The sequence below is a fragment of the Octopus bimaculoides genome, chromosome 14, assembly GCF_046866305.1.
Source record: "Octopus bimaculoides isolate indiv1 chromosome 14, ASM4686630v1, whole genome shotgun sequence".
Lineage (NCBI taxonomy): Eukaryota > Metazoa > Mollusca > Cephalopoda > Octopoda > Octopodidae > Octopus > Octopus bimaculoides.
Window position 1 is genome coordinate 31,911,167 of NC_142941.1, and position 12,500 is coordinate 31,923,666.

General features: G+C 38.1%; 1 protein-coding gene across 2 annotated transcripts in view; it reads left to right on the top strand.

The window, feature by feature from the left end:
• Positions 1–12,500, top strand: part of LOC106867452 (TWiK family of potassium channels protein 18) — a 156,640-nt gene that overhangs the window by 143,989 nt on the left and 151 nt on the right. For both annotated transcript variants that reach the window (XM_089362656.1, XM_089362657.1), the window contains one exon: positions 11,761–12,500. This exon is cut by the window's right edge and continues 151 nt beyond it. In XM_089362656.1, the coding sequence (XP_089218782.1) occupies positions 11,761–12,356 (596 nt within the window). In that variant the 3' untranslated portion in view covers positions 12,357–12,500. The remainder of the gene's footprint in view (positions 1–11,760) is intronic.

Sequence of the window (12,500 nt, forward strand, 5' to 3'; positions counted from 1 at the left end):
AAATATGAGAGATTTTTCTGCCGTACCTTGAATCTTAATACATAATTCATAACATCGTCAAACATTTTCTCTGCACTTCTAGTAATTATCCCAGTCACTACACACTCTCTGAAAATTAGAAACACTTTTTTTTTTCTGACGAAACGTTTGTCCTCTTTCAATGTTGAGTCTCACTTGTTTTTGCATTGATGTGACCAAAATGTTACACCAATCGACACGCTGTTCTGTCTGACATTGGACAGCTGTCTGTCAATCTATGATTCCCGAAGTCACTTTCCTGACGTCTTATTGCCTTGCAGAGAACGGAATACTTAAGGCATTCTTCCATGTTAGTGGTGAATACTTAAGGTATTCTCCTGTTAATGGTGATAAAGTACCTTTCTACTGGTTTTACGTCTCGGTGATGTAACAATGAAGCGCTTTTATGCAGAAAAGCCGTATTTGAAGGCATATAAGATGAATTTTTTTTTTCTCTTTTCAAAAATAAAAAAGGTCGAAAAAGCCACCCCGAGCCCTACATGCGAAATTGGGACTCCCGAAAGCTTTAATACATTACAAACTTTCCTCTGAATATGTGCTACTGAAATTCGGTTTCTACTGGAATACTATCCAGTCCAGGCGATAGCCGTTTCTTTTTTTTTTAACATTTCATGGCAGCGCTAACTTTAGCAAAAGTGGCAACCTATTGATTTGGTGGATGATGAGTACTTCGTAAAACTCCTCTATAACTGCTGAATCCACTTATTTAGGCTGGTCTAGGGGCTTATTGAAGTACTTTTCTTCACGACTAACAGATGTCACGGTACAAATCCTGCTGTGATACAGTCTTCAATGTATCAGAATCTGTTTATGTCATATTTGACTCTGTGCATCAAGATTTCTTGAGCTTTTACCATCCACCATTTTTTATTTAGAGTACAATGGGTGAGTTGAGCCTTCTCCGAAGAATTTGCACTGCTTGTATAGAATATGTGATGAGAAATTATTCAGATTGGCTCTGTGGACTTTGTGCATGTCATTGAGAAGCCTATGGGTTTTGCTGGAGTTCTCGTTGAATTACTTTTGACTTGTTTTTTCGTCTTGAAGCCAATGGTTTCGGCAGCAGCATCAAGGAATCTGGAATTTGAGAAGGACCATTAGTCAACCATGCTAGCACTTGAGATGATGAGTGCCTCTAAAACTTTTAGTTTGACAACCAGAGTGTCAGATGTCAGGACGTTTGGGGATCTTTTACGTCGTAAAGTGCGCATTTTCATCTAACTTTTGTTATATCAGTCGATGGTCTATCCAACATTCAATTCCCCTCGTTGCATTTTTTTAGGTTTGCCCAACTGACCATGATAGACAATAAGATACCAGTATGCATTCATGAGATCTTGCGCTTGTTCTTTTACTAGGAGATTGTGCATGTGATGGTTTGATTGTGTTCCAGGCAGAGAAAAAGAAGTCTAATGCCTTTGCTGTTAGTTTTTCTCTAACAAAATAGCTAGTACAAACATAGAAGATAGTCCTCAACATAACATTAGTTTTGTTGTTAAAAATAAACTCCTGTCTTAACTCAGACACCAATTAACATTAATGAGCGGTTTGATGTCTCAAGACGGCAAATTGACTGTATCGTTAGAGGGTTGGACAAAATGTTTTGCGTTATTTGTTCCGTTTCTTTACACTCTGAGTTTAAAACCCACCGCGATCATTCTCCATCAATTTCCATCGATCATTCTATTGGCTTTTAATGTCTTCTTTTAAATGTTTTCTTCGGTTTTTAACTTTTAATTATTTCTTTACTGAAACATTTTCTTTCTATGTCTTGTTTCCTTTATTCGCTAGTTCATTGCTGGTTTTTATTCCAGCTCATTACCCTCTGAGTTTAAATTCCGCCCAGGTCAATTGCGCTTTACAATCCTCCCAAGATCTATAAAATAAACTACCAGCTTAATGTGAGGGATTAATGGATTTGTTAGAATAATTAGAGAAAATCTTTTGTTGTATTTGTTCTGATTCATTACGTTCCGAGTATCCTAGCAGATGTTGCAAACTTGTTTGTGCCTTGCCGATAGAATGGTATCATGTAAATGTCAAAAATACCAGAAGAAAAGCAATGGGAAACCACGATCTTTGTATTCTTGCATCAAAGTTACCAGGCTATCCATGTGCTGGCTCAAAGAAGGACCAATATCTCTTCGAAATTCCGCTTCTTGCAGCAAGAGTGTCTACACGCCAACTCTGCCATCCGATAGTCTGCACAAAGACTGCTTCCAGCAGACATTTAATCAGGAGTTGATCATATTTATTTCTTTATTGCCCACAAGGGGCTAAACATAGAGGGGACAAACAAGGACAGACAAATGGATTAAGTCGATTACCTCGACCCCAGCACGTAACTGGTACTTATTTAATCGACCCCGAAAGGATGAAAGGCAAAGTCAACCTCGGCGGAAATTGAACTCAGAATGTAACGACAGACGAAATACCGCTTAGCATTTCGCCGGGCGTGCTAATGATTCTGCCAGCTCGCCGCCCATATTGGCTACACACACTCACAAACGCTCACTCACGCACACGCACACGCACACACACACACACACACTCCAATATACGCAGGCACGCATGCACACACATACATGCACACACACATGCTTGCACACACACACACATACACACATACACACATGCACACGCACACACATTCACACGTGCAAATGCACATAGGCTTTATCTCAACGCTTTTACGTACGTAGGTTCTGACGCGTCGACACACAAACACCAATATTTTGAATCGCGAAATATTAATGATCGGTTCTTGATACTGTATCTTAATATGTGACGAGGGGTGTGATGGGTCGGGGTTCGGAGTAGGGTGATACATTTTTGATATCGCTGTCCCATTGAGAGAATTCGATAAATGAGAGGAGAGACTGTTACTGTTGTAAAAACTGGATAAAAACTAAATATAATCAATCTAAAAAGACGCCTTGATAGCGGCCTATCACAACAAGCTACTTAATCTCCAATTAATCATGGCACGTCTCTTTGTTTCAAACATACGCAGGCACGCACGCGTATACACACACACACACACACACAAACACATACACACACATACACACACACACACACAAACACACACAACTAGACACATGCAGAAACATACACACTCAAACGCTCGTGCACACGCACAAAATTTCTGATAGTAAGAATTAAATACATAGATTTATGGTCTTTTTCAGAAATCACCGTTGAATAAAAAGGCGGAATGTTGTTTGAAAGTGTTTGTGTGTATAATCTATGTATGTGCTGTTTTATATATATATATATATATATATATATATATATATATATATCATACAAAGAATATATATGCATGTATACACACATATATGTACATACTTACATCTACATGTGTATATTGATGCATATCAGGGTACAGGACGTTAGAAAAATGAACTATAGACAACGGAACGAACACATAGGAAAACAGATAGCCACTTGGAATTATTCCTTCGTCAGCTGCCTCTATTCTAACTAGACGTTTCGAAGATAAGGCAGCTTTTAACGTACTCTAGAATATTCTCTTCCTGAGTAGTGGATCGACCCATATATATATATATATATATATATATATATATATATATATATATATATATATATATATATATATATATATATATATTATATATATATCGTGAAGTATATTTGCCACCTAAATGTGGCTAACCCTTAGGGGTTGATGTGCTACTGTAGCTTGTAGCCCCAGGAAGACATCTCCTCCAGCTTGCTATTTGCTTTGTTTTGCAAGATTCTTCATGTGAAATCGTGTGTTGAAACAGATATTGTTATATTTAGGGATGGTCATATATTTGCCAATTAACCACACGCACTATAGTACCAGTGGTTAATTGACTAAAAAATATGACCTTCTCCAAATATGACAATATATGTGTGTGTGTGTGTGTGTGTGTGTGTGTGTGTGCGTGCGTGCATTCAAGTATTATGTCACCCAAAATTAAGGACACGATTATTGACTGGAGATAAAATGACAGTCGGAGGACATGTGTTTCTGGCTTATCTTCAGTAACCTTATCTTCAGTAACCAAAGAGCTTTGACTTATACAAAAACCAATGAAACACATTTATAGCAAAAGGTAATTTTGCATAATTTATGTAAAAATTAGCTAAGAGGGATAACTCAGAGGAGCTAGAGGCATGTATTTGAACATAGACAAATACACGTATATGAAATTGCTCGGTTAAATCCGTAAGATGATTTGATCATGGTCGTAGAATTTAGAAGTTTGCCCGATATGTTTATCGGGAGAACTTCTAAATTCGTGATAGAACATCTATCATGATAGCTCGTGATAGAACAAACTATCATGCATCTGAGTTTCAACAAGCACAATCAACAAGTTTATTGTGAGTATTGCAGCTTTATCTCGTTTCATTTTCAATTATATCTCAATTGTCCGACCAGTTATTAGTTACCGTCTGAGTTTTTCCATGTTCTGCGGGAACGACCGAATAATCTCACGGACTTACCGGAAATATTCTATTAGGCGAAAACTACTCTAGGTTTCGTCGTTTCGCTTCTAACCTCTCTCTGTTCACTATCCATCTTCAACACAGAGAAACCAACTGGTGAAGGAATATTTTGATAACTACATTGATACGTGTTTCTTGATATTCATTTTTATGCGAGACATGGTATAAGACATAGAATATATTATATAAATGTATATATGTGTATATATGCTTGCATGTATGTGTATACATATTTTTATGTATATATACATATTTGTATACCATATGAATGCACTGTTACACACACACACACACACACACACACACATATATATATATATATATATATATATATATATATATATATATATATATATATATATATATATATATATATATGGGGCAAATCTACAAAAGACAAAAGGCAGAGACAGGGAGGGAACAGCAAACAAAGTATATTAGTTTGACACTCAAATAGAAATGGAGGAGTCTTTGACGTTTCGAGCCTACGCTCTTTGATAGAATGAGGAAAGAAAACGGAGAAAAAAAGTGTCTGGATTAACGGTCACATATACAAACACTTACACGCACACGTCTTTGTTTACGTATTTCTATATATTTGTATAAAATCAGTTGTGTTTACATGAGTGTATATACACACACATGTATGTATGTATGTATGTATGTATGTATATGTGTGTGTATGTGTGTGTGTATGTTGGTTGGTAGGTTACGATGACGTGTGTTCCAGCTGATCCGATCAACGGAACAGCATGCTCGTGAAATTAACATGCAAGTGGCTGAGCATTCCACAGACACGCGTACCTTTAATGTAATTGAAAGGGCGACTCAGCGTGACACCGAATGCGACAAGGCTGGCCCTTAGAATTACAACTCATTTTTGCCACCTGAGTGAACTGGAGCACCGCCAGGAATCGATCTCACGCTCTCACGATCGTGAGCCAAGTAACCTAACCACTAAGCCACGCGCCTTCAGGAACTGAATGTATGTCCAACAGATATAATGAATCATTAACGTATTGAACAAAATACAAAGTAGTATTTAGTTATTCAGCCGAAATCAATTTTGCCCTCCTTCCGTTTTATACTAAATATTGTACATTCTTAAAATACTGTACCTTTAGTGTATTTGCTATATGTCTTGTCTGTATGTGTGTGTTTCTGTGTTTCTTTTATATGCATCTGCGTGCATCTATCTTCGTACGTATATTTGTATTTGTTACTGCTCACATGTGTTATTTTCTACTCATCAACAGAGAGAACTAGCCGTAGCTAGAGGATGCGGAAGAGGCGGTCTTCCCTGGGCGGCATTTTTATGGATGGCACCACTTTTGGGTCTGCTGTAGGATATAGGTTTTAAATTTCATAATAAGGAAGATGTGTGTACTAAGACAGGTGAATTTCTGGTTAGAATATGCTTGTGATCAGAGATAAACGTATCATCAGCCACGAAAGCACACGCCCAACTGGTTATGGTCAAGCAACTGACAAGTAAATTTGTGGTATCGAGCAGAATATTTACTGTGGCCTATCTTTTGTACCAAGATAGAACATTTACATGATAACACTTCCAATAAGTTAAGATCAGGGATCTTTGTGATTTGACGGGCAACACTTGTTTTCTTAACGAAACACTTTCAAACTTAGGACACTGGTAGAATGTGTCATATAAAACAACTTCTTCTCTTAACCTTCTTAACAAAAAATTGTACATCGCAAGTTATTTCATGTTAAAGTTGTCGTATTTCTGTAATTTCAACCAATCACTGACGCCTATTCAACTGAATACAGTTAGTGCTGTTCGGTGTCAAGTGTGTTATTCCCTGTTTAATTATATCATTATTACCTAGTAAGGGTTTAGGGTTTTAGGGTTAGGGTTTGGGTTTTAGGGTTAGGGTTGGGGTTAGGGTTATGAGTTATAGGGTTAGAGTTAAGGTTATGGCAAAAATAATCATAACCCTAACCGTAATCCTAAAACTAACCCTAACTCTAAAACCCGAACCCTAACCCTAAAACCCTAAAGCTAAAACCAGTACAAACGCACGAACGATGTCATAAATAACAGTGACACGGATAGTTTTTGTTGACAAACAACGGCACTAATTTTATTCAAGGGAAAAAATCCCGTAACACCGTTGTTTATATTCCACGGCGTAATTGTTTTCACCTCAATGATTGGTTGAAATTACCGAAATACGACAATTTTTTACATGAAATAACTTCAAATACAAAATTTTTTATCTGTTCTATACCACAAAATATACAAGTATTCGAAGTTTGAAAGTGTTTCGGTACCAAAAACACTACATAAAAAAATGTTGCCCATCAAATCACAAAGATCCAAGATCAGAAACTATGAGTGCCTCTGACTGGTATTGTATAAGGATATTATAATAATAATAATAATAATTATTATTATTATTATTATTATTATTATTATTATTATTATTATTATTATTATTATTATTATTATTACTTCCGCCTTCGCTAAGGCGGAGTTATTGTTTTCAGTCGTATTTGTTTGTTCGTTTGTCCGTGGAGAAGATATCTCAAGAACTTCTGGATGGATTCAGATGAACGTTCAAGGATGTTTTGATTTTTTATTGTCCATACGGACTAACAAAGAGGGGACAATACAATACATTTGGGGACAGAACAAATGAAAAAAATAAAACGTATGATATAATGAAAAAAATGAAAATGCGAAATGGAAATAATGTTACTTGCCCCACCAAGTAACATCACTTACTTGCCTTTACCTTTGTATTCCATTATGTCCAGTGGGTCGATATTCGGAGAAGTTGAGGTCAGGTTCAAAAATGAAAACACGGCGAAAAAACACTCGGCGACACCACTAAGGAACGAAACTCACTGAGTGCTCTTAGTATTATTATTGTTGTTGTTGTTGCTGTTCTTAAGGTGTCGAGCTGGCAGAATCGTTAGCACGCAGGGCGAAATGGTTAGTGGTATTTCGTCTTACCGTTACGTTCTGGCTTCGAATTCTGCTGAGGTCGACTTTGCCTTTCACCCTTTCGGGGTCGATGAAATAAGTACCAGTTACGCACTGGGGTCCATATAATTGAGGAACTCCCGCCAAAAAATTTTCAAGGCTTTGTACCAAGAGTAGAAATAATAATAATAATTAATTATTATTATTATTATTATTATTATTATTATTGAGTGAGTGAGAGAGCAGGGCATGCCATCAAAGTGACTCTGGGGTAAAATATACGAAGCCCAGTATACCCATCATGACTACCTGTCTGATAAGGGTACACTAGATCCATGCATCACAATCATATGTGCGCGACATGGTGATCTCATATCAAGATAAACAGCGCATGACCTTGCAGGTGGGGGCCTAGTTAGAATTTTCTTCGGGCCGAGTAGCCCATCCCGCAATAAGGGTTGTTTAAGGATGTTGAACGAAACCCCCATGTTTCCAAAGGTGAATTATCCAAACCCCAAAGAATTCCTCTCAACACATGGCTATGATGCTCCCCCACTACTTCTGCTCGTGACCAGAGATGCACATATCGTCAGCCACCAAGGGATATGCTCAACTGGTTAATATCACACAAATGACAAGCAAATCTGTGGCATTGAGCAGAATATATTTACTGTAGCCCATCTTCTATACCAAGACAAAACAATGTGCATGATAATACTTCCAATCAGTTAAGATCAGAAGCCATGAGAGCCACTGCCTGTATTATTATTATTATTATTATTATTATTATTATTATTATTATTATTATTATTACTACTACTACTACTACTACTACTACTACTACTACTATTATTATTATTATTATTATTCAGTAGTTTTATTTTTATAACGTGCTTTCACTTCACTACCGAGCGCAGCTCTGTGCGCCTTGGGTATGTGCTGTGGTTTGCTGTGGTGCTCTTATGTTTACTGTATTGAAAGTGTTTTGCGTAGGATGTGTGCAGTACCCAGTAGTGCAATTTTCTGTATGTTATATATATTTGTAAGTCCTGCTATTTTTGTTATGTATTTGTCTGAATATTTTTTTATTATACCTAAGGCACCTACTATGATAGGAATTGTTTCTGTCTTTAGATTCCACATTCGAGTTATCTCTATTTCCAGGTCTTTGTATTTTGAAAGTTTTTCCATTTCTTTTAGAGAAACGTTGTCATCTGCTGGTATTGATACATCAATTAGAAAGCATTTTTTTTCTTCATGATCTTTGACAACTATATCTGGTCTATTTGCCTTAATTTCTCTATCTGTGTGTATTGGCATATCCCAGAGTATGGTTGCTTTCTCGTTTTCTGTGACCTTTTCTGGCGTGTGTTTATACCATCTTTTTTCTGTTGTTATTCCATAATGTTGGCATAGCTTCCAGTGTATATAGGTCCCAGCTCTGTCGTGTCTGTGGATATATTCCTTCTTAGCCAGGACTGGGCAGCCAGAGATAATATGATTTATTGTTTCTTGTCGATCTCCACATATTCTACAGTTACTTGTTATATTTCTTTTCATTATGTGTTTTTGGTAATTTCTGGTGAGGAGGCTTTGGTCTTGTGCAGCAATTAAAAATCCTTCAGTCTCTGCTTTGAGTCCTGAGCTTCTCAGCCATTGCTGGGATTTTTCTCTGTCTATTTCTTTCGCATTTAGTTTAGCCCAGTATTTACCATGTAGGGGCTTTTCTTGCCATCGTTTTATCATGGTCCGTTGCTGTTCTAGTTTTAGTTTGGATTTCATTTGTTTTATAGCTTTTGTTGTTTCTTCTTCTTCTTCTTCGTATTTGTTAGGTACATTGATTTCTTGTTTGTATTTGTCAGCTTCCTTAAATACTGAAAACAGTTTTTTGTTTTGCTCGTGTTTTGTGGCTATTTGTATTAGTTTCCCTTGCTTCTGGAGTAGGTATTTTTGCAGTCCTATAGTGGTTATTTTATAATAGTTTTCTAGCTGTATAAGACCCCTGCCACCTTCTGTGCGTTGTATATATAGCCTTTCTATGTCAGATTTTGGGTGGTGCATCCTATATCCTGTCATTATTTTTCTTGTTTTCCTGTCTATTTTACATAGTTCGTTTAGTGTCCAGTTAAGGATGTTGTAGCTGTAGCTTATAACTGGGACAGCTAAAGTGTTGATACCCATTATCTTGTTTTTAGCATTGAGCTCTGTTTTTAGTATTGATCTAACTCGTCTATAGTACTCTTTCTTTATTTTTTCTTTCATTTGTGTATGTTGTATCCTATCTAGTTCATTGACTCCTAAATACTTATATGGTTGGCTTTCGTCTAGTTCTCTTATTTCATTGGCTTTATCTAGTGTTATATTGCTACTTTTAACTAATTTTCCTCTTTTCAGGGTTGCTTTGGCACATTTTTCTAATCCGAATTTCATTTCTATTTCCTTGGTAAAGCCGTGTACTGTCTGTAGTAGTGTTTCTAGCTCTTTGTCGTTTTTTGCATATAATTTTAGGTCATCCATATATAGAAGGTGGCTGACTGTTTTTCCATAGCATTTGTAACCGCATCCAGTTCTATTTAGCAATTCTTCTGTTAAAGGTGTGAGTGCCAGGCAGAACAGGAGTGGAGAGAGCGAGTCTCCCTGGAATATTTCTCTTCTAATGGGGATGGCTTTCGTTTTCACAAGTCCCTCTTTTGTTTGGAGCTGTAGCACTGTCTGCCATTTGTTCATTGAGTGCTCTATGTATTTTATGATAATTGGTGCCACCTTGTTTATGGCTAGTGTTTCCAGAATCCACGTGTGGGGAACACTGTCGAAAGCCTTTTGGTAGTCCACCCAGGCCATACTGAGGCCTTTCTTCTTTCTGCGGCTGTCTTCAGTTATGGCTTTATTGATCAATAATTGATCTTTACAGCCGTATGAGCCCTTGCAGCATCCCTTCTGCTCTTCTGGAAACAGGTTGTTATTTTCCAGGTGTTTACTCAATCTCTGCGATATTATTGCAGTAAAGGCTTTGTAGATCGTAGGGAGACAGGTTATAGGTCTATAGTTTTGTGGTTTCTCCGTTTCCGTGGATTTGGGGATTAAGATGGTTTTCCCTTTTGTGAGCCATTCAGATCTCTGGATCTGCTATTATGTTGTTAAAGTTTTCTGCCAGCTTTTTATGCATTCCTGGCAGGTGTTTTAACCAGAAATTGGGGATCTTGTCGTGTCCAGGTGCCTTCCAGTTGCTTAGTCTTTGCAGTGTCTGGGTGACCTCTTCAGTTGTTATAGGGGCCCAGAGTTGCTCAGGTGCTAAGTTCGTTGTTTTAATGGTCCTTTTTTGGGGTTGTTGCTTCACCGACCATATTTGTTTCCAGAATTTCTCTAGTTCTTCATCTTCTTCTTCTTCTTCTTCTTCTTATTATTATTATTATTATTATTATTGCGCGTCGAGCTGACAGAATCGTTAGCACGCTGGGCAAAATGCTTAGCGGTATTTCGTCGGCTGCTACGTTCTGAGTTCAAATTCCGCCGAGGTTAACTCTGCCTTTCATCCTTACGGAATCGATAAATTAAGTACCAGTGAAACACTGGGATCGATGTATTCGACTAGTCCCCTCCCCAATAATGTCGGGCCCTGTGACTTTCGTAGAAAGAATTATTATTGTTATTAGGGTATTAGCTAGCAGAATCGTTAGCATGTCTGGCAAAATGCTTACCGGCATTTCGTCCAACTCATCGTTTAGAATTTTAATTCTATCGGGGCCAACTTTGCCTTCATCCTTTCGAGGCCGATAAAATAAGTACCAGTAAATCATTGGGGTTCAATGTAACCAACATATCCCCTACCCTTAAACTGCTGACCTTGTGCCAAAATTTGAAACCATTGTTATAAAGGCGGCGAGATGGCAGACTTGTTACCGTATCAGACGAAATGCTTGCATTTCTTCTGGCTTTACGGTCTGAGTTCAAATGCTACCTAGATCGATTATCCTTTTCATGTTTTCGGGATTGATGAAATAAGTCCCAACTGAGCACTGGGGTCGATGTAATCGACAGGTTGTTGTTGTTATTACTTGTTGATGCTAACAGAATCAGTTGCTTATTCTCTTTTCTTTCTCTTTTCTTTTCCATATTCCGTCATCGATCTCCACCACTGCTTTACACGGTCATCCGACATTCCCCGCTACGGTTACTGATGCTGCTGCTACTATTACTGCCACTGCTGCTACTGCTGTTCATCCGCCGCCACTGTCTTCCACTGCTGCCCGTAATGCTTCCAACACCAGGTATCGCTGCCATCATCCTAGTCGTCTACATTTTCTTAGGGACACTGATGTTCAAGTCTTGGGAAGAGTGGGGCTATCTGGAAGCCTTTTATTTCGTATTTATCTCGCTCAGTACCATCGGCCTCGGAGACATCGTACCAGCCCATTCCAAGTTCTTTCTACTCTCCTCTATTTATATATTCTTCGGGCTGTCTTTGGTATCGATGTGCATCAACGTGGCCATTCAGTTCTTCTCACGTACAATTAAAAAGGCCAGACGAACCATGAATGAAATCAGTGATCGAGCTCAGCGCACAGCTACAATGACCATCGGTAAAGCAAAAACGGCTGTTGTTAAGATGGCCGGTGACACAGATGGACCTGTGTCACATGACCATCAGAATGGGGTCGCCAGTGACCACAAAGGGGTTGCCAGTGATCACAAAGTAGATACTAAAGATTCATCTGATGAAACAGGCAAAAGTGCCAAACCTCCATCGCAGGGATTCTTCCGTCGAAAATCGTCAACTGAAAAAAGCCCAACTAAAACCACTGATCAGGACACTGTAGTGACTGTCATTCAGCCAGATAGCTGTCCTGAAGGGTTCACGGGTTAAATTAACAACTAATTCATTGGTGAGTTGATAGCGGTCGTGGGGCTGAGTTTGGGTGACAGGGGTGGGTGAACAGGTTTTGGTTATTGTTGTTGTTGTTATTGTGGTGAATATTATCAATAATGAGGGGGAAGTGGAGTGGCAGAT